Below are 23187 nucleotides of genomic sequence, written 5' to 3'. Positions count from 1 at the left end.
TTGCTCGTAATTGTTTATTTAAGACGGTGTTTGAACGAAGCAACTGACTTTCTAGTTATTCCCTGCTCTGCACATATGTACTGTAAACGACACAAGATAGAATCTTAAAGTTAAGAAACATTAAGAGTTATTTTCAAGGCACTAAGAAGATGGAAAGCTTTTAGAAATGCATAATAATTTTAAAACTTGATATTAGTATTCATAAAAAAATATTAAAATTCTGTCGGTCTAGTTTTTAAATTGAGTGTGTGATAATAAAAACATCGTGTGATGTTTCACATTATGACAATGAATATGTTTGTTACCGTTAAGGCTGCAATTTCGGTTTATGGTCATTATAATTACGTCGACTAATCAATTAATTTCTGGTTTTTATATGTTGGAGTCTAATTAAATCATACTGTTAGAAGCTATTAACATTCTGAGGTTAGTGTTTCAGCCAATTGTGAACATATTTTTAGGATACGGCTAATAATACCCTGTGATTAATGCTTTACTCTAGATCTAGTTCTCTTTTTATTCTTGACTCACTCAGCCTGATGGTGTTACATATTGGCTAGAAACTGACAAGGAAGTGTCTATTAGAAATAGAACAGTTTATCTCTCACGAGGTATTAGTAGTTTGTTCCAAGCTGTCTCTCTTCGACCGTTAGTAAACATCTTCTTGAAATATGTACATTCAATGTCTGTTTGTCTTGTCCCTTCGACGTGGATCGGTTTATCTTGCTATCAGTCACAACACCTTTGATCCAAACAGCTGCTCTTACACTCAGTGATAAATACACACCTATTAACTAACATGTAAGATAACAGCTGCCAAGAACAAACTGCCAAAACCACAAGACAACATTTTTACGACACACCAGTGTTTTGGCGTTATTCAAACTTTTAAAAGTCACAGGACAAAGTCGGTTACAACACAACACAAATGGACTCCGACTCAAATATTCTTCTATAAATACCAAGATCTATACTTGGGACTTTTATTAGTCACGTGTGAAGATTACTAAACAATTCCACGACTTTTATGATGAGCTTTCTATTACCAGTAGGCTATGATGCAATTTATGTTAATTTATGACAAGATGACTATTTTGTTATTTTCAAGTCCTTCCAATTTCTATTAATACTATTTCAGCAATGTACGAAGTAGACTATTGGCTGTCTCTCTTCAAGGCATAAACAAAACTCATTGTTATCACATTAATATTATAGTAATAGTAACTAAATCTATATGAAATTATATAGAATCTGCTTGATCTTATTATTACTTCAGTAACTTCTAGAATAATGTTACAATATATTGTAGAACAAGTACACTATTTTTGATATCACAAATCTAGACAAAATACTGTTACTACGCTTATTTAGGAAGCGTGAAAATGTTTAATAGTGGTAGTTCTTTTAAACAACATTCACTTAATTTGTATTTATCATTTGAGTTAATTACATATCATCTAATCATTTACAGTTCCTACTGTTACTGAAAGGTTACGGAAGTCGAGCAAATACACTACATTCAGGAGTTACTAGTTACAACAAAATATATCACTTTAATCATGTTACGTCACGTCGTTAGCTCAATCATCATTATATATATACAGCAGAAAATATTTCGACGTTTCTAAAATAAGACGTCGGCACAGAATCTGGAGATAACGACCACACAAACGAATTTGTAGCCTACTAGGAAAGACACGCTTTCTTTTACACTTCTAAAAATACTGTCCTTACCCCTATTAGAACAGGTTGACAGGTGATACACAGGGAATCTAGTTCGGAAGGCAAATAATTCAGAATAAACTATTTAAAGATTTATTTCACTCGGGCCAATTTCATAATTTCTAGCTCAAGCAATGAACTGTATTTCTTGCAACATTAACTCTTGTAGTTTGTAAACCAACAACATAAGACTACAAATCTTACATCTTATAATAAATTACACTAATTCTCCTGTCAAATACATTTTGTAAAACTATCTAACGTTCATCTTTACCCTTTGTAACTATATTTCTTATATCTCAAACTTTACGTTTGTAATTTATCTTGAAACTTGTACTTCAACCACCTACAAAACTATACCCTAGTCCGCTACATCTATCTTATCACAATTATATCCCACCTTACCACATCACGCTTATCATAAAACTCGTGCTCCAGCTTCTTACATCATGTATACCATCAAACTTATACTCCAGCTTCTTACATCATGTATTATATCAAATTTATACTTCAACTTCCTAAATCATATACATCAGACTTGTATTCCAGATTCCTACGTCTTCTATATCATTAAATGTGTATTTGTTTTCTAGATCATATGTATCAAACTTTTACTTCAACCACTATATCTTGTATACCGTTTAGCTTGTGCTCCAGCCTCTCCTATATTAAATTTCAACCTCCTATGTTTCGTAAGATATTTAACTTAATTTCTATCATTCTCCAATTTGTAAAATATGTCACTGATACTTTAGGTTCAAACATCTTATAAGCCATGTAACTTATATCCCAACCCTGATAAATATTTTAAATCATTTAACTTATACATCAACTTCCCTTTTGATAAACAATCCAACCTGAGCTTTAACATCGCATCCTTTGTTAACTATTTACCCTAAACTTCAGTCTTTAATGTTTTGTAATGCAAATAACTAAATTTTAAACAAACATATTATACATTTTAATTTAGGTCCCAACCTTCTAACTTTTGTTCAAAATATAACTTATATTTTAACTTCGTACATTTTGCAAGCCATTTAGCTTCCACTCTAAACTCCTAAACCTTGAAAATACTCTAATTTGTATGTCTGGTAAAACATGTAATTTATATTTCAACCTTCAAAATTTCCTAAACAATTTAAATGTATTCTAAAATCCTACATTTTGTAAACCATTTATGTTAACTTCAACTTCAATTACCTATACCTTATTACTGTTTACACTCCAAACTTAAATCATATCGTGAAACATGCAACTTCTAATGAACGAAATGAGCACTGGAGTAACGAACAATAACATATCTCTCGAACGTTTCAAAATACGTTAGTTACAAATAGAAACAAAAATTGAATTAAAACGTTTGTAATAACATAACAATTTGTAATAAAAATGTTGAATCTATAAGTGCGTGAAAAATCTCCAAACAAACGAATGACCTTGGATAAAGACTCAGAATAAATAAATATGTTAATACACCTATGTAGTTATTGAAAATAAATTAAAACATGCTCAATTAAACAGAAGATGAGAAAGTATTTAAACTAAGAAAACTCTCTTTTAATGAAATGTTTTAAATATGTACAGTCTTCAGTTGAAACTTAATGTTGATGGTGGTAATAGAAGTAAAATTCATGATGTTCTAAAAACACTTAGGTCCAAGAAGTTTTGATAAAAATGAAATAGAAACCATATAGTCCGACCGCTTTCGAAAGATGGATCTTTCTCCTTCTGGGGCAAACTGGGAGTGATCTTTGTTAAGAGTAAGAATAGTTCCACGCTTGTGTGCTAGCTTTATTATGATATTATTGTTTGATTTAGGATTGTTTAAAGCATTTATTTCGTTTCGGTTAATGTTATTATGGCATTGCTTGGAAGATTTTAAGGTCTGTATTATGTTATTTTCTACAGCTTTGATGTAGTTCTCTAGAAGTGGTTCTCTGTTTGGTGGAAGTGTCCATAAAGACTTTTCTTTAAAAGTAGATTATGTTGATTTTCAGTTGGGTGGGATTTGCTGTGAAAAAAATTCGTGAAGTCGTAATTTTCGAGAGAATTCATGAAGGTCAGAGAGAAGTTTAGGCTCATTAATATCGATGTTATTTGGGTAATAGCTGAGACTTTTGCTAAGGAGACTGAGTTTTGCTTCAGAGAGAGTTATGCCTGAAAGATTAACAACGTTAGAGATATGTCGGAGTTGTTCATTGGTATTTGCCCGTTTTATAAGGTTGCTGTTATTTTCAACAGATTTATTAGTTTGAAAAGGCTTATGCATATTAGGGTATAGAGTATTTTCATTCAACAGAAGTAAATGGTATTGTTAGTTTTGAAATTCGTGCAAAGCTACATGAGTGCTATTTGCACTGGCTGCCCTTAATTTATCAGTTAGAAACTAGAGGAATGGTAGCTAGTCAACACCACCCACTGCCAACTTTTGGGGTATTCTTTTACCAAAGAATAGTGGTATTCACCTTTACATTATAACACCCCACAGCTGAAAGAGCAAGTATATGTTCGGTGTGATGAATATTCGACCCTCAGACTATGAGTCGAGTGCCCTAACATCAGGTCATACTTGACCGAAGTAAAGAGTGAACAGAACTGTAGGAAATCATCACGTATTCATAGATACGTATGGCTACACGGCGTTTTGTTTTTCCGATTTAGACAGCTTTGCGAGTGCCACATGCATATAAGCAAACGATTCGAGTGAACGAAGAGAGGCCATTGTGCATTCCTTGGAACTGGATGAAACGTACATTTTGATATGCTGGTATAAAACCCACTTTTAGCTAAATTTAATTAATCGATTAATTGTTTGGAATTGAGCACAAAGCTACACAATGAAGCTTTGTGCTCAATTTTGCTTCGCCCATCACGGGTATCGAAACCCGGTTTATAGCGGAGGGAGCTCGAAGATATCCCCCTATATCTCGGGGATGCTTTCAGTTGAATTTGGCTGCAGAATTTGTATAACCGTTTAGAGAGTTGACATAGGATAATAATATGTTTAGAACCGCTAATAATGTAAGCTTCTTATTCAGACGTTATTATTAATATTACTGCCCCCAATAGTACAATGGTAAGTCTACGGATTTACAACGCTAAAATTATGGTTTCGATTTCTCTCGGTGGGCTCAGCAGATAGCCCATGTGGCTTTGTTATTATTAAGATGCGAGTAGTGGTTTGTAGAAGGGATTTGGGTCGCTCGTTCAATCTAAGATGTACACATTTTATTTCCTTCTGTAGAGACAAATAAAAAACAAATGTAACAATTTCTAGTAAGTAAGCAAGTGGTCAGGTTACCGGTGATGGGAAGGTGAGCTGTTGAAACGTGTGTTGTGGTAGTGAAAGTTTTCTTGTGGTGTGTAGATCAATAAAACTGTTAGATTTACGAATTATAAGGATGTCTTAAACAGTACAAGCTGATGGTGGCAAGATTTTAGATATTCTAGAAATTCAGGTGCATATTTTTTTCAGAAACAAATAGCAAACAAGAGTGTCATTAATATAACTTCTATAATAAGATTGTTTGGAATTCGTCTGAACAGTTCTCAAACCCTAATTACCCATAGTGACAGAGAAGTGTTAAATAAAGATGTGGCTGCGAATCAACCCCATAATAATGTAATATATTTGGTTAAAAAGGCATCATTCAATATAAACTTGTTGTTGGTGACCGAGACTTCACAGCCATAAAGGCCAAGTGTCAGTCGATCAGTTATTCCGTTACACTCGATTTCTTCGAATTTCACGAACTACACGAGTTCAATTCCACTTTTTATCCTATAATATTTTCTCTTTTAATTTCCCGTTCCCATTTTGATTACACCAAACATGCTTTCTCTCTTAGCCATGTGAGCGTTATAATGTGACAGTCAATCTCACTATTCGTTGGTAAGAGAGTAGCCCAAGAGTTGGCGGTGAGTGGTGATGACTAGTTGCCTTCCCTCTAGTTTTACACTGCTAAATTAAGGACGGCTAGCACAGATAGCCCTTGTGTAGCTTTGCGCGAAATTCAAAACAAACTTAACCAAACCCATTTTAGTTGAATTTAATCTCTAACAAAGGTGTAAGTAACTTCTAAATTTCGATACTTTTGGCTAAATACAAGCCTGTCAAGAAGGGAGTTTTACACCCAAAGAATATACTTAACACCGAATTAAATTAATTTGACGTTTTTATGAAGAGAATTTTTCGAACGATGGTCGAATATTTACAAGAAACGAGATTTTAAAGAGAACTATTACAATAATACAGTTGGTGCGATTAGAAAATAGCTGTGAAGAGACACTCTTTAGCTAAATTAGAAATTACTTGTGATAAGCTTTGGTTTTCCTGAAGCTAGAAGACCCATATTTTTCTCATGTCTGTTTAAGGGCGACAAAGCTACGAATGCAAATTGGAGAATTCAGGAATAGTAAGCTTTGGTTTTCTGTCATTTGGCGGGCTTTTGTGTCAGCCTAATATAAAATTGAGGTTTGTGAAAGAGAGTTCAAAAGAGAGAAAGAGAAAGAATCAACTCATTAAACTGTTATATAAATATTAAAAAATAGAAGTCAACTCACTAAACTGTTAGGTAAATACTAAAAATATAATTCAACTCACTAAACTGTTAGGTAAATACTAAAAATATAATTCAACTCACTAAACTGTTAGGTAAATACTAAAAATAGAAATCAACTCACTAAACTGTTAGGTAAATACTAAAAATATAATTCAACTCACTAAACTGTTAGGTAAATACTAAAAATAGAAATCAACTCACTAAACTGTTAGGTAAATACTAAAAATAGAAATCAACTCACTAAACTGTTAGGTAAATACTAAAAATATAATTCAACTCACTAAACTGTTAGGTAAATACTAAAAATATAATTCAACTCACTAAACTGTTAGGTAAATACTAAAAATAGAAATCAACTCACTAAACTGTTAGGTAAATACTAAAAATAGGAGTCAACTGAGAATCGTCTTTAAATCATCATATCAACTATCTTTTTTTTTTTCAATTCACGAATCATTTACTAATGTACGTATGGCAGCTGTAAAGCTACCATCATGAGAAAAACACCAAATATATTTTTTGCACAGATGATTACTTTCTCTCATCTAGGCACACAGTTTCATCAATGGATTTCAAAGTTACATCTATTGACTACACATATTTGGTACTGCTGATTTAAGAGGCTTCTCTTATGAAATAGTCTTGGCACCTTAAGTAACAATTTACGTTATGCTCACTTATTCTGTTCTTTGTCTTTTTTTTAATCGCAAAGGTACGTTTATTTATTCTCTGTTTGTAAAGATAAGTTGATTTATATGTTTATTTTTTTTAGTCTCAATACGCTCATTACTTATGTTTATGGTGTTATTTCATATCGTTATTTGTAATTATTGTTTTCTGTTTTTTGAATTTATTGAAAATATTTGCTGAAGATTTCCACCTATTGAATCTGTTCCAAGTTAACTTGTATTTTAACCTTATATGCCTTGTGAACATTTAAATTAAGCTCCAAGCTTCTCAATCTTTCAAACATTTGTGTCTTCTAAAATTAAACTCCAGTTCTTAGACCTTGCAGACCATTTATCTCATACTCTATAAACCTTACTCATACTCCAATCTTCTATATCTTTATTGACCACCTCACTCATACTCCAATCTTCTATATCTTTATTGACCACCTCACTCATACTCCAATCTTCTATATCTTTATTGACCACCTCACTCATACTCCAATCTTCGATATCTTTATTGACCACCTCACTCATACTCCAATCATCTATATCTTTATTGACCACCTCACTCATACTCCAATCATCTATATATTTATTGACCACCTCACTCATACTCCAATCATCTATATCTTTGTTAACTGCTTAACTCATACTCCGACTTCTTGCATATTGTTAACCATTTAGTTCGTAATTCAACCTTCTAGACCTTTAACCATTGAATTCATAGAACAAAATCGTATAACTTGTTAACCATTTGACTCATACACCAACATTATTCATCTTATTAGCCATCAATCTCACATATCAACATCCTACATCTTGTTAACTATCCAGCTCATAATCAGCATCTTACATCTTAAAAAGTATCTTACGTATAATTTTACATCTTTCAAACTATGCGATTGCTACTCTGTCTTCTACACTTTCTAAAGTATCTAGCTCTATATTTCTACATTTCTAAAGCATAAGAGTTGTAGTTCTACCTCTTTCATTTTGTAAATTATCTTTTTGTTCAATCTTTCGTTTCTTGTAAATCATTTAACGTATACTCCTAACTCTTGACAAGAATGCCATTTAACGTATACTCCTAACTCTTGAAAAGAATGCACCTGAAACACCAACCTTTCATATCTTGTAAAGCGTATATATAACATACACTCTTTTATCAGGTGTTAATAATGAACTGATAATAACTTGAGTTATTTTCTTAGTATCATCAAAATATATACGTTGATTTTGATACTTACATTTTAGTTCTTTTCTTCCGATCTGCAGACTTTTTAACGAGTGACGTCATGATTTTGATTTTATTAACACACCGATCTCACTAGCTACTATGTACCTGAGGAAGTTATAGCGGGAAAAATAGTGATCGTCATGCCTTATCATGCGCACGTGGCAGTCTACATACCCTTTTTATTATCCAATGAGCAGAGCTAGAAATGAGGATTGGAGTTTTAAAAATAGCTTTTTCACATGCACGCGGTGGCCTAACCCAGCTTTTGGAACGTTTTACAAAGACTCCAGTACAAACATCGAATAAGTAAAAATGTTATTTAATGTATAAACCGATAAAAGTCGAAGAAAAAGAAAATAGTATTATAGAAGTGTAGTTAAAGAAACTTATCCTTCTTGCTACGTATCAAAATATCTAGTGTAAGTTAGTTTACTACCTGCATAGTAGAAATAAAAGTTAAAAGTGTTTACAGTATTTGACATAATTACACAAGAGAAGTCATTTTAACAGCAACATTAGTCTGTTTTAGTTAAGCACAAAGCCCACAATGGGCTGTTTTGCTGTGCCCACCGAGAATATAGAAACCCGTTTTTAGCGTTGTAAACCTTCAGACTTACCACAGAGTCATTGGAGAGCAAAAAGGTATCAAATAAGAAGAATTAGAAGAAAAGTTCAAAACATTTCATCTAATTTCACAAAATAACTTATTTTAATAGAAGCAGGAAAACTGTTTCTTTGTTTTGTTATTACGCACAAAGCCACGCAGTGGGCTGGCTGTCTGTGCTCTGCATCAAAACTCAGTTTTAGCAAAATACGAAGAAAGGACAAGAAGTTGAGTACCGTTTATACAGTTGAAAAAAAATACGTAATTTTAATAGCTAAGAGGTCGAAACAAAAGTTAAAAAATTGTATAACATTTAATATAATTACATGAAATAAGCTATTTTATTAGCTGTGAAAGTACAATGAAATATTTAAAAAAATTCAAAATATTTGAGGTATTTACATAAAAGTAATTTTAACAGCTGTTAAGTAGAAAGAAACGTTAAAAGTGGTCAGTTGATGTAGTTACAACAACGAGTTATTTCAGTAGCTATGAAATAGGAAGATAAAGATTTACTCAGAACATTTAACGTACGTACATAAAAAACGTTACGTTTATAGGTGTAACTGACGAAGATCAGTTTGATGTAGTTATACCAATTAAGTTATCTTAATACGACGAAAAGTTAAACATTTTATTTAGCTACACAAAAACAAGTTACTTCAATAGTTGTGAAGTTAGAAAATATGTTTCTTTAAGTGCAAAGTTTCGTAAAGAAACATATCCGCAGGGCATACTGCAAGGATAGAACCCTATATTTTAACGTTATATGTCTCGAGCTTACCAGTTTTCCAACCTAGGAACAGTCTTATCAGTTACTGAATGACAGATGTAAGGCACACGAGCTTTTTCATGTACTAACTTTATCAGTGTTTTTTCTACCTTTGTATTCCTCACAAGAATTACTGAACGCTCTAATAACGTTTCATTAGTGAAAAGTAACAGCAAGTCGGGAACTTCCATTTGTATATAAATTTAAAGTTGCTGAAAAATTTAAAATACAAGAAACTTCTGGACACATAACATCAGAAATAATAATAAGAAATAGTTTTAACATAATTTTCTGTAACGAAAACATTGGAGCTGATAAAATTTACTTGTAAAAGTTTTCATTATTGAGTCAGTTTCGTGCATGTGTCTACAAAAGGAAATGATATGCAAACTCAAAAGTATTTAGTTTTATCTGAAAATAATAATACTTTAATTACGGAATGTTTTACGTTTAAGGAGAAAGTGCGTCACCTACCGCCAGATATGTGGACTAAAACCTGGACATTTGTCTTTACAATGAAGACATGGCTGCCCCTCGTCCACTTCTTGTACCAGCACACCCTATAACAAAAAAAAAGGAAAATTTAAATGGAAGAGTAATTTTTGTGTAGCGTTGATAATGGAAACTACAGAAAACAGGAATATATTGTTGACTAGCAGTTTTAGGTTTTTTACTTTTGCCATATATATGTCACACCTTTTATAAATTTATACTTGAGTTCATTGTTTGTTTGTTTTTTTTTTTTTTGAAATTGGAACGATCGTTCAAAACATGTTCTTTGTCACGTTATCATTAGAGAATTCACATAAGATGGCGCTTCAAACACTGACCCTTAGTGACAATGCTCATTTCTAAAATATTTGTCAAGCCACTTATTTTTTAACCAAAATCAATTAAATGACTTTTGTTACGTGATGCTTGGTTTTGTCAGGTGTTCTGCAAGCGTATCGGAAACTTGACAAATGTGAACTCATAAAATTACAGGACATTGTAATTTATTTGAACCTAATTAAAACACGTGACTTTCAGGCTTCTCCCCCACCCCTCCAAGCAAACTTTACCTTCAGCTGCCCGTATCCCTTTTGTAGACAAATGTCATAATCTCATAGGAGGCAATTACAGGAACTAACGAGCACCCCAGGTTTAAAATGATCAGGAGAAGTTATCATTAGTTTGTGTAGAAAGTCGGCGATGTATTCGGCCAGACAGGAAGGGCTGGACCCGGCTGAATAAGAGGAATCAGGCAAGGTTTATGATGTAGTAAATCAGCTCGACTGACACAAGGAATAGCGTTTTATGATCGCCGGGTACTGAAGAGTTGCTTGAGTGGGCGGGATTTGACGTCTCTTAGGTACTGAAGAAAAGCTTTAAACATTATGTTGTTTGATAACAGAACGGAATCCTCCATCTCACTCTCTCCCTAGCAAACTTATAATTTAGTCACGTGATCCACAATTATTGGAAAACGTAACTTACACAGTGATTATAATTTTAGAAAAGATAATTAATTTTTCTCTTACTCGGTAACTAACAGCTTTGAAAAATAGATAGCTTAGAAACGAATAATTATAAATATTTACTATGTTTAAACATACAACGTACTTTATGGATTCGGAATTGTAGGACCGAATGGATACAGCTGGTATCATGTAAGAAATGTAAAACAAAAAGATGAACATATAATAAACTCGTTTTCTTTCAGATATAGTTATAATGAATCAATGACTTAAATATAACGTAGATATAACTAAATATCTGTCCTGTGTTTTTTTCCTATATTAAAATGTTTTTGATACTACGCCCTAAGAAGCACAACATTTTAATCATCAAAAATCAATTTAAGCAGACAGTGGCACTCAACAGATGAGCAACATTCTGATAGAAGGTTGTTTATTTAGTTCTAAAGATGTGATGTGTTGTGAGTTAAAACTCCAACCACTCACTTTCTCCTTGTAGATGTTTTTAAGAAAAAAAAATGCAACTAAATAGAGGTGCGACTTAAATATTGAAGTTCTCCCAAAAATATGTGAAATGGAGTTGAAACCATTATCATTACGGTAAGTAAACAGTTATTTGCACAATGAGTTAGGTATTTTCTTATTTTTTAGGTACGTTTTAGCCGAAGGTTTCAGTTTGATGGTTTAGCAAAGATAGTAAATTTTTAATAGACTTGTTAAAATGTACTGGAATACTGTACAGAAAAATATTAACTCCAGGCTTTTTAATTTAAGAAGAAGTTGCACATACTTTTAACTTTAGGTCACTAGAAATAGAATATTAAATTATGAAACAGATTGAAACGATATGAATACTGAAAAGAACATTTAGATCTGCAAACTTAAGAAGAAATGTCCAGTTTTATAACAAGGATTAAACTTTCAACTGTAAAAAAAAAAATTGAAGTCAGTCCTGAAACTGGTTTGAAAATATGTCTAATTGCACACCCTGGTGTTCAAAACATTTAACGATAGACCAACTGAAGCTAGTTCTCTAGAGATTTGAAGAAACGTCTAGTTTTAGAAGATGATCAAAACTTTCAGCGCTAAAACAAGGTTCAAGAAACATTCAGCTTTAGAATATGTTCAGAATATTCAATGATAGGAACAGATGAAACCAGTGTTAGAAAAGGTTTAAGAAACGTTTAGTTATAAAACGTAGTCAAAAGCTTCAACTATAGAACAAATTATTTTATATCAAGATAAAATAGCAAACATTAACAGAATAGAAAATTGACCAAACGTTAAAACTGTTGATGAAATTCCCACTTTTATTTCATATTATTCTACTATTTTAACTCTAGAATAGAAGAAGTACAATTTTATGCGACAAAGCAAAGTTCTGGTGACAATTTAACCATAGCAAGAACAAAGCTGGATTTGAACGAAAATCAGGATGAAATTACATATCGACTAAGATAAAGACACAAGTTAAAAAGACATACGTATATATAGCTATACATATCCACATATATATATTTAATTTTCAGGCAATATAGTAAAAAAACAAACAAATAGAGTCACTTTACACTTCTGTATACCGTCCATTGACACGCGGAAATAAATTGTTCTGAAATCTTCGTTAAATATGTACCTCAATAAAAAGCACTTCCCCTTTATAATAATGCTCTGTAAAAAAACAAACTACACAGGGGGTTTCAACGTCCTCTGTATTGACCGAGAGGAATCGCGATTCTCTGATATTTTGCATTTTATTGTCCAGGTAATATGGCAGCTTGTAGCGAACAGAGTTAATAAAAATCTAGTTTCTATTGGCAACTCACAACGATCAAACATAAGCCGCAGTCCTATTTTGTAATAATCTAATTGTTTGTACTCTGTTTGCTTCACTTATTAAATGTTCATATGGAATATGTCAGTTTTGTCTAATAATATTTGATGTATTCTTCTGTAAATTTACGTATAAAATACTTTTACCGATTTGCAACACTTATAGATGAAAACTATTTTCCTTTAAAAATTACAAGAGAAACATAGTTTACCTTCACAAACAACTTTTAAGTTTTTTAAAAAAAAACATGCTATATTAATATTTTCATAATAGCGCAGGTTCAATTTACGTGTTGCACTCTTGAAAGACGAGTGTTTACATATGGAGGGTATCTTTCAAAGAAGAGTGGTCTTACGTCTTATGTTCCTGCTTCAAAACGTGTTATATTCCTTCAAAGTAGAGTTGTATTAAAAGTTACGATTGCTTTATTTCTTAGATTCATGGTTTGAGTTATTGTTTATCATGGTGTGCTTTTGTTATGGAGATGTTTTTTTTTTGTTTTATATTATACAATGATGCTATGAAGGACGATAGATATATTCACACTTCAGATGCTGATATAATGCACTTTGTTCATACTATAAAGGGTAGTGTCACATGTTCACACTAAAATAAATGGTATTATGAGCTATATTATAAAAGAACGGATGTGTTCCATGTAATATTCGTAAAGAGATCTAGAGAAAAGCTAAACATTTGATCAATTAATAAAATCTAACCCTAATTATAAAGTAGATTGTTTTCTCCCCTGCAATCAATCTTGATACATCCATGTTACAATGACGTGTAATTTTGAGCCAGGTATTCATTTTATCACGATGATAGTTCATTCGTCAAATTTCATCGGGAGTACAGAATAGACATTGCTGATTCATTAATATTAACTACAATGCTAACATCTTATTTACGCACATTTTAGCTTAGTACTAGTCTTACATGTTACAGAAACACTAATAATTACTTATAACGCTTTAAATATTTGTTTGTTTGTTTTAGAGTAAAGCCACTTTCAGATATCTGCTGTGTCTACAGATTGAAACTGAACTCCGAATTTCAGCACGTTAAGCCATAAGCTTAACATTAGGCTTAACATTGTTCCATCAGGAGAAACGTTTTTAAGGGAGTGAACGTAAAATTTTCTTCTTAGCCTATCTTACCGACGCGGGGATTCTTAAATTTGCGACTCCAGTTGTACGAAATTTTTATTACAATCATTAACATTTATGATAATGAAGTTGCATATATTTAAAATAAATACTCATTTCTACCAATAAAGCAAAAGCACAAAAATCTCGTGTAGTTTGTTAATTCAGGACGTTTAAAAAGCTCTGTAGTGTACTATATGATTTTCTGTTCAGGTTAACTTGACTGAATGTTTTCTTCCTAGGTTTTCATAAGTTTTATTATGTCAATGATACGGGTCTATAATTTCTGTGGTATTGTTGTTTGTTTATATTTAAGTGTAAACTTGCACAATGGGCTATCTGCGTTGTGACTACCACAGGTATCGAACTCTCATATTTAACGTATTTCTTCAACCTTACCACTGTGTAACTGTAAGCTGTATTTTGTGACCTGTAGGTTTCATGCCTTTGAACATAGAAAATATGAAGTTATAAGTAATGGCTAGAGACATTTTAAATCAATTTACTGAGAATACATATAATAGGGACCGCAACTGTTTTCTTTCAAGTTATCTAATTTTCTGTATGAAAGCATGCACATGTAACATATAATAAAGAAAACAACCTAATGGTTATAACGTACTTACTCACCACACGGGTCCGCAAAGCTCTGATCGCAGGATGGACACATTGGCCCTGAGTGTGTATAGGGGGCAGCCCCTCGTACCAATGCCGCGCCCCTGTAGTTTTAGCAAGGGTACTCTCGGTAAATATACTGATGTACGGTCGAGGACCAAGGCTCGGTCGACGCCATGACCTTGTTTCAATGGTTTGACAGGCTACAGAGGAATATCCTCTGGACATGAATTCTGTGTCAGAGGTCAGGACTTACAATATAACAGCACATGAAAAAAAGGTAAATCTTCTTCCTCAACTAAATGAACAGTAGCTTGTAAAGGTCCCGCTTCAATAAATATAGGGGGTGCTACAAACCATGCTTCATCAGGCGTGTGCACGACTGACAGGGGAGAAGGAACAGACCTTTAAGGCGGGGCGAAAGTTCTTTACGTCATCAAGCTCGTGAGAGATTGTCCGAAGCAGTAGACAGAAAGCGAGGTTAACAGCGCGTGGTAACAGGTCAGCATAGGTCAGTGTTGTACATCCAGACTTTCTTCCTGATATAACAAAGCACTAATAAACACCACCAACATCTCATCAGTCGCCCTGGATCACGTGGGACGTGAAGAAAGAACGCAATGGAAAATAAATCATTGTTGTCGTTTTTTACCTCAGTAAATTCTGAAAAGTTGTGGAAACTTTCTGCCTAGTTTAAAAGGCTTTCTTTTTATAATAGTTTTAAATTATATGAAGTTTCATTGAATAATAAATATAAGAAGATAGAAAAATTGGAGAATATATATATATATGTATACAATGGTTCATTGAGTGAAGATTACCTATTGGTTTGATTCAATTCTCGTTTAGTGAACAGAAAATATACACCTGATGGCAGAGCTTTTAATAAAACCTTGATAAAACACCCCTTAAGGTGACATTATTATGAGATTAAAGTACAACATCATTGCGTTTACAATTAACTAATGAATAAAGTATATAAAACTTTTTAACTTGACACACACCTGTCAACACTAGAGTTTTGGGCGTGAATGTGTATTTGTGTGTGCGTTATAAGACTTGCTGTTCCACCCTTCTTGAAAGGCATGGCAACAACAATATCGACTTTACATCTCAAAAAGACGAAAAATTAAAACGCATTTCAACAAATACATAATAATATTCTACAAGTGTTAAAGGATAAAAAATACTTTCCAACGTTTATAGAAAGGAGAGTAAAGTTTATCGAAAGATCACCTCAGCTACTCGCAACCTTTGGGGCGCAAGTTAGAATGCCGTCATCGAACCTGTTTGTCTTTCAGCGTTATAATGTGATGGTCAATCCCCCTTTTCATTGGTAAAAAGTAGCCAAATGTTGGTGTTGATTGGCTTTCTTTCCTCTATCCTATTACTTTTAAATTAAGAACGATTAATGCAGACAGCCCTCGAGTAGCTTTGCTCTAAATTCAATAAAACAACAAATAATCAACATAACCTGTAACTTTACCGAAACTCAAACGCAACGAATCTAAATCTGCAAGTTCGTTAAATATATAAGAACTCTAAAAACTGTGAAATCACTAAATATAAGCTTATTTTATACCTGTTATTGCTCATTCATTGTAGCTTGAAGGTAATAAATTTTAAATAAAAACTTGGCCAGTAATGATATCAAATTTTAAAGTATTTGGTTCATTAAATTTCATGAACATGAATTTTAAAAATTAAGTTATCTGAAGGTCACGACCTTAATCATGACCTTAAACTACCGAGATTCCTAATGGCAAGAAGTTACTAAGAGACAAAACTGTTGGTTTCTAACCACTGAGTTTGCAAAACGTTAAAACCACAGATCTTAAACATTGAGCATAGCAAAGGTTAAAATCGTATGGCATAACCCTTAAACAGTGGGAATGTTGTAGGTAGTAGTTTCAATGATATTTTTATATCTGATTAGTTTTAAACCGTCGATTGAGTATTAGCCATGTATTATTAACCATGCGATCTCTTGGTAATTAAGATAATCTATTATCAACCGTGTGATCTCTAATTATTGTAGCGATCCATTAGTAACCAAGAGGTAGTTAATTTAGATAATGACCCACTTGTAATCATGATGTCGTAATGGTCGAAAAATCAAGATCACGGTGTATCTTTAAATCACTAAGGTGTTTTAATTATCAAAAAGTCGCTGAAGATCAAATTCACGAAGACAATACTTTCATCATGAAATCTTTCGTAATCTTAAATAAACGTTTCTGCACAGAATAATTAAGAAATTAAGAATTAATTTGTGGTTTAACTTGGAGTTTTGTTGTTTGAACATCAAAAACACCGACGAATAAAAAGGATTATTTAGTTCTATCGAAGCGTAAAAATTGGTGTTTGTCGTTATTTTAAAGACTATGCACAGTATAGATCAGCGGTTCTTAACTACTGGTCAGTTACAGTTCTCTTAATGGCACTTGCATTTTCACGAAAAACAAACACAGACGTTTGTTTATTTTTGAATTTCGCGCAAAGCTACACGAAGGCTGTCTGTGCTAGCCGTCCCTAATTCAGCAGTAAGAATAGAGGAAGGCAGCTAGTCATCACCACCCACCGCCAACTCTTGAGCTACTATTTTACCAACGAATAGTGGGATTGACCATCACATTATAATGCACCCAAGGCTGAGAGGGCGAGCATGTTTGGTGGGACGGGGATTCGAACCCGCGACCCTCGGATTACGAGTCGAACATCTTAACCCACCTGGCTATGCCGGGCCAAACACAAACGCTCAGATATTCATACACAAATTATGACAGCTCTTCATTATACTTGTTTTTTGTGGTTCGTGACGGTGTAGGGAGGTAGCGAGCTGATCCCTGGTATCGAAAAGGTTAAAAACAACGCTATAGCTGTCACAGTGTTCTTAAGCTATTCTTTAGATGAAAACATAATACAGTAATGTTAATCTTATAAGCGTTACTTTAGAGATCTATGGCTGAATAAGCTCATAAGTAAGCAGAAAAATATTAGAGAGAAAATAAATACAACTTTCCTACATGAAATATTCAATCCTGAAACAAAGGGCAGATTCTGTTCACATAAGATAAGCGTATTGCATATTAAAGTGCCCTCCTTTTTTTGTTTTTGTTTAATCTTAGATAAACCAATGATCTGGACGCAAAATAATTGGATGTTAAAAGATGAAGGGAGATTTTTATATCAACACAAAGACTTAATGCAATCGATCAATTGACCAAGTCGATGACGTTTATCCACGTGCTAGCTGGTGGTGTTGACACACGTCCCTAACGTAAAAGACAAAGAAAACAAACTTGTGACGTTAAGTCTGTATCTTTGCTTAGACATTTTATTTACAACATATAATTGTTTTGTGCAATTTTTATTTTAAAAAATTGTGAAACTCCATGTCCTCTTCTCAAATAGAAAATTTTATTAAGTCATATAGAAAAACCTTCAACGGAAATGTTACAGAAAGCCAACATGGCTACTTCATCTAAACTTAGCTTGTTAAAACAAAGCCTAACACATCTGAAAATGTTGTGTTTATTGAAGTCCTTGTGCAATTTTATCTGAAGAAATCTTGTAATATTTTTTCAATGCAATCTCCATAGCTGTGCGTTAATGCAAGAAAAAATCCTTGTTGGAAGTTATTTATGAGTTAGGTTCTTGTTACAATCCTCAGAGCTGTGTAATCAATTAAAAATGCCTCCGTTGTATTTATTCATTAAAATCTAATAGTGGTGTGTCGGATTTAAAGAAGTCTGTATGATAGCTATCTGTTAAAATCATACAGTTGTGTATCGAGAATGTATACAAGTCTAAAATATTTAACTGTTAAAGAGCCACGCAATGCAACAGCAAACACACATTATCAGACAAGTTAAGAAGCAAAACTTAAACTTTCAACCAATAATGGAAAGCCAAAAGTTGGCTTTCTTTCAAACTTAAGTTTGATTTCAAACGGAAATAACTGTACAAATTTTGGTCACAAGATGAAAACGTATTGGAATAATACAAAAAGGTCAAAACCATATAACATACTGTATGCCTGGAACATGAAATACAGTCGATGCCTGATAGCGAATTGTATATTATAATATTTAGTCGTGTTCAGAGTTAAAGTTTCTCACTCAAAATCAGTTTGGAATTATCCATGATGTTCTCAGATGATAATATGTAGTTGAATAGAATTTTTTACGTTGTTAATTTTGAGTATTCTTCAAATGAAACAATTCTCAGTATATATCTAAAAATAGTTTTCACTGCTGAGTGTGATGAGGAATTAGCCATTTGCTGATATCTTCGCCTGGAACTTCTTGCAAAAGGTCAAGTACTCGAGACCGTAAGCGACAGCTTGTAATTTTCTAATATGCACTTATACACAAATGCTTCACATTTAAATGTTTAACTAGATGATATACACCTGTATGCAGTGACTCAACAGATTTCTGCGAAGTCATTACGCAAGGTAGAGTCCATGCCTGCCCCAACATAGAAATCACGCCAAACGCGAAAACGTGTATCTCTCACTTTTGTAAATTCCACCGCATAAGAAATGTTAGCTCCACAGTACCAGAAAGCTGTCGACTAATTGAGCATTAAACAACCCAATAATGTGAACTTTTCCGAGATAGAAAACAAATACCTAACGAATTCGTTTCAATATAAATATATTCACTTCAGAAACATACACCTGTAATTAGATATTGACAACAGTCTTTACGTTGCTATATAAAGTAGGATATAACGATAAGGCACGAAGCACGTTAAATCAGTAATCATTACGCTGCTATTACTGTCTCTTCCGGCAAAATACTCATATTGTGTTTAATTTGAATATACGAAAGAACATTGACGCACTCACTTTTCATAATAATAGTAAAACGTACAACAGTTTAAGAAAGGTATCACAATATTGGGAAGCATACAACAGTATTAAGAAATATACAACAGTATTGGGACAGATACAATAGCGTTTTCGACAGTTAAACGGTATTGGGGAACGTATATTTAGGGTACTGAAATTTCAGACTACGTTGTAGTCACGTTGTACCGTGACTCAAGATTTCGTATATACAAATGAAACAAACTTTCAAAATTTAAGAAAGGTTTTTGTTTGTTTGGAATTAATCACAGAGCTACACATGGGCTATCTGTGCTCTGCCCACCACGAGTATCGCAACCCGGTTTTTAGCGTTATAATTCCGCAGGTAAAATAAAGAAGCTGTCTCACGAATGATGAAAAATAATATTATTGTGCCTGTTAAATAATACAATTTTACAAAAAAAAAGCCAAAATCATAGTCTAGGTAGAAAAAAACAACTCTCTGAATTACGCTACTAAAAATCAGAGAATAGGTAAATGTGGAACACTTGTTGACACGTTTATTTAACCAGAAGTCAGATAAGCTCATTAATTTGCGCCTTATTGATTTAAAATCAAGCGCAAGCATCCACAGTAATTAATTAATGTCCATAAACGTTAGGGAGTAAGATTAATGAAGTACAAATGCTTGGACATCTCTCAACCCTCTTGATTAACTTTTACGTTTAAATATAGAAAGTTAAAAAGTATTTAATCACTCATGTAACATATTTAGCGTACTAACAACATTTCACCAGTCAGCTGTCAAACAATATGATTTCCAAGCAGTTTAAACAATGTTAGATAAGAATAATTTTCATTATTAGATAGTAATATAATTGAAAATCTAATAATAACTTTCCTTTATTATTTTATATCCATACAAAACGGTTTTATTTTTTAAACAGTACTTCATCCATCTTATTATTATTTTCATCAATGTATTTCATTTTATTTCCTTTAGATCAGATCATTTAATTATCGTAGTTGATAAAAGATGGCAGCAGGAGAAGGACCGACAACAAACATTGCTCTTCCTCTTATATAATGGCTAAAATATATCATCGCGGTATAACCAAAGCAATTATTACAAAATTCGCTAGTACGAGATGACAGGTAATGCTATATGAGATACATTTAAAAATTAATTGTTATTCCAGGTAATGTCTACAACTCCGTAAAAAGTCATTGTCAAAATAGTAACTTAAAATTGGCTCAGCTTCTTTGCTTGGACATTAAAGAATCAGGACACATACACAGCTGACTTGTAAACTTTAGGCAACCTCTAGTTGGCAAGAAGCCAAATTAGTTATGTCAGGCGTAGTCGCTCTCTTCAAAATAAAATGTTCAATCAGGTAAAGGACCAATTTCTTAGTTGTCACTGACCTTCAAACTTTTATAAAACGTTAGACTTTTTTTTATATTTCTGTTTTACATCTGGTAATTTTTTTCTTTGTTAAATTTTATGCATATGTATACCACTATAGAAACGTCAGTAATTTGTTTGAAAAATGAAAATAAAAAAAAGTCCTTAGGAGAAACAGCTGCTGGTAATGTTAAAACTAATAGCAAGACTTTTTAAGGGTGTGCTTTTTTAAAGATATTTATAACTTTCTCCCCTGGGATCTGAAACCCAGACCTATCACACGTTAAAAGGCTGTTCTAACATATGATCTAAAGGGTCGACCCAATACAAATTATTAATAAGTGACTTTTTAACAGTTTAAACTACTTCAAAGTTAAGTAAACTTTAAAATGGGATTGGATCCTCAAAGTTAATGATGGAAAGTTTTCCTTTAAAGACCAAGATTTTATATTTGTTTATTTTTACTACCCATCAATTATAAAATGTAATGTTAGTATAAACCAATCTAAGAATTTTAAGAGAAATTTTGGAATTAGCTATAATCATGTACCCATTAACTCCTTGGTGAAAAGTAAAAAGACAGAAATGAGACATGTGACCGGGTAACATTTTCCTCAGGATTTTATAAAGATCAAGTATAAGGTTGGTCAGTTTGAAGAAAGGAGCTTCGCGAAAACATTTAATAAAATATTAAATCGGAAAAGAGAAACTCAACATGGTTTCACTAAAGAAGATCTTGCTTTACTAATCTGTTCTGTTTTCTGAGGATGTGAGTTGTAATATGGATGGATATGGACTTGGCGTACTTAGTTCTCAAAAGTTTTTTGATAAGATTCCACAGAGAAAATTAGCTGTAAAGTCACATCAGTAAAAGTTGGATAAATACCAATTAACTGGGTTTGAATGAAAATTATTTTTACTTAAATCTAGTCAAACTGGACTTTTAGATGATTGACGGAGGGCCAGTGCAATAGGTCTTCACTTTTTTTTTTAATTACGTGAAAGTCCTGATAAATTAACAACGTTTGATGCTAGCATGAAACTAAATATATATTCCCAGTTGTATTGAGAATGATGAGGTTGTACAGAATAACTCGTATCAACTGGTATGTTGTATAGCAAAAGCAATGTAATGCATTCGAATTATTACAGTTTCGTTAACACATCCAAGATAGATGGAAACATACCTATGTCACTGAAAAGTAACTGCACATAGCGAAAAACAAGTAATTAAATCCACAGAATCTATTTAAATAACAAACTAATAGCAGTTTAGAAAGTAGAGTAAATATATTAATTACACGTCAACAGAGCTAATTAGTCTTTAACAGAAATCACTAAACCTTATTTAAAAAATTGTGTAAGTTTTGCTCTCCTTATGAAAGAAAAAATACTGACTTATTGGAAGAAGTTCAGAGAAGGACGGAATGAAACCGATCTCAGCCTTCAAGTAACAAGGACGAGGTTATTTAAAGAGGACTGATGATATAATCAATGCCTAGTTAAATATATAAGATTATTAAAACGGAATGAAACCGATCTCAGCCTTCAGATAACAAGGACGTGGTTATTTAAAGAGGACTGATGATATAATCAATGCCTAGTTAAATATATAAGATTATTAAAACGGAATGAAACCGATCTCAGCCTTCAGGTAACAAGGACGAGGTTATTTAAAGAGGACTGATGATATAATCAATGCCTAGTTAAATATATAAGATTATTAAAACGGAATGAAACCGATCTCAGCCTTCAAGTAACAAGGACGAGGTTATTTAAAGAGGACTGATGATATAATCAATGCCTAGTTAAATATATAAGATTATTAAAACGGAATGAAACCGATCTCAGCCTTCAGGTAACAAGGACGAGGTTATTTAAAGAGGACTGATGATATAATCAATGCCTAGGGAAATATATAAGATTATTAAAACGGAATGAAACCGATCTCAGCCTTCAGATAACAAGGACGTGGTTATTTAAAGAGGACTGATGATATAATCAATGCCTAGTTAAATATATAAGATTATTAAAACGGAATGAAACCGATCTCATCCTTCAGATAACAAGGACGAGGTAATTTAAAGAGGACTGATGATATAATCAATGCCTAGTTAAATATATAAGATTATTAAAACGGAATGAAACCGATCTCATCCTTCAGATCACAAGGACGAGGTTATTTAAAGAGGACTGATGATATAGTCAATGCCTAGTTAAATATATAAGATTATTAAAACGGAATGAAACCGATCTCAGCCTTCAGATAACAAGGACGAGGTTATTAAAAGAGGACTGATGATATAATCAATGCTTCAAGAATTTGTATGTTTTTGTTGAACTTAATCAG

At 32.7% G+C, this 23187-nt stretch overlaps 1 protein-coding gene across 9 annotated transcripts in view; it reads right to left on the bottom strand.

Annotated features, from left to right (window-relative positions):
- The window catches only part of LOC143236985 (four and a half LIM domains protein 2-like), a 124171-nt gene that overhangs the window by 73265 nt on the left and 27719 nt on the right, over positions 1–23187 (bottom strand). For 6 of the 9 annotated variants that reach the window (XM_076475736.1, XM_076475737.1, XM_076475742.1 and 3 more), the window contains exon 2: positions 10043–10128. The exons of 1 other annotated variant lie outside the window; for it this stretch is intronic. In XM_076475736.1, coding sequence (XP_076331851.1) covers positions 10043–10128 — 86 coding nt within the window. Of the gene's footprint in view, positions 1–8202; positions 8360–10042; positions 10129–23187 lie in introns of those variants that run through there. 2 more of the 9 variants (XM_076475745.1, XM_076475743.1) reach the window with 2 other exon arrangements.

The sequence above is a fragment of the Tachypleus tridentatus genome, chromosome 13 (assembly GCF_004210375.1).
Source record: "Tachypleus tridentatus isolate NWPU-2018 chromosome 13, ASM421037v1, whole genome shotgun sequence".
In the NCBI taxonomy this organism is placed as follows: domain Eukaryota; kingdom Metazoa; phylum Arthropoda; class Merostomata; order Xiphosura; family Limulidae; genus Tachypleus; species Tachypleus tridentatus.
Note: the sequence above shows the minus strand (reverse complement) of the source record. Positions and strands in the feature narration are given on the sequence as shown.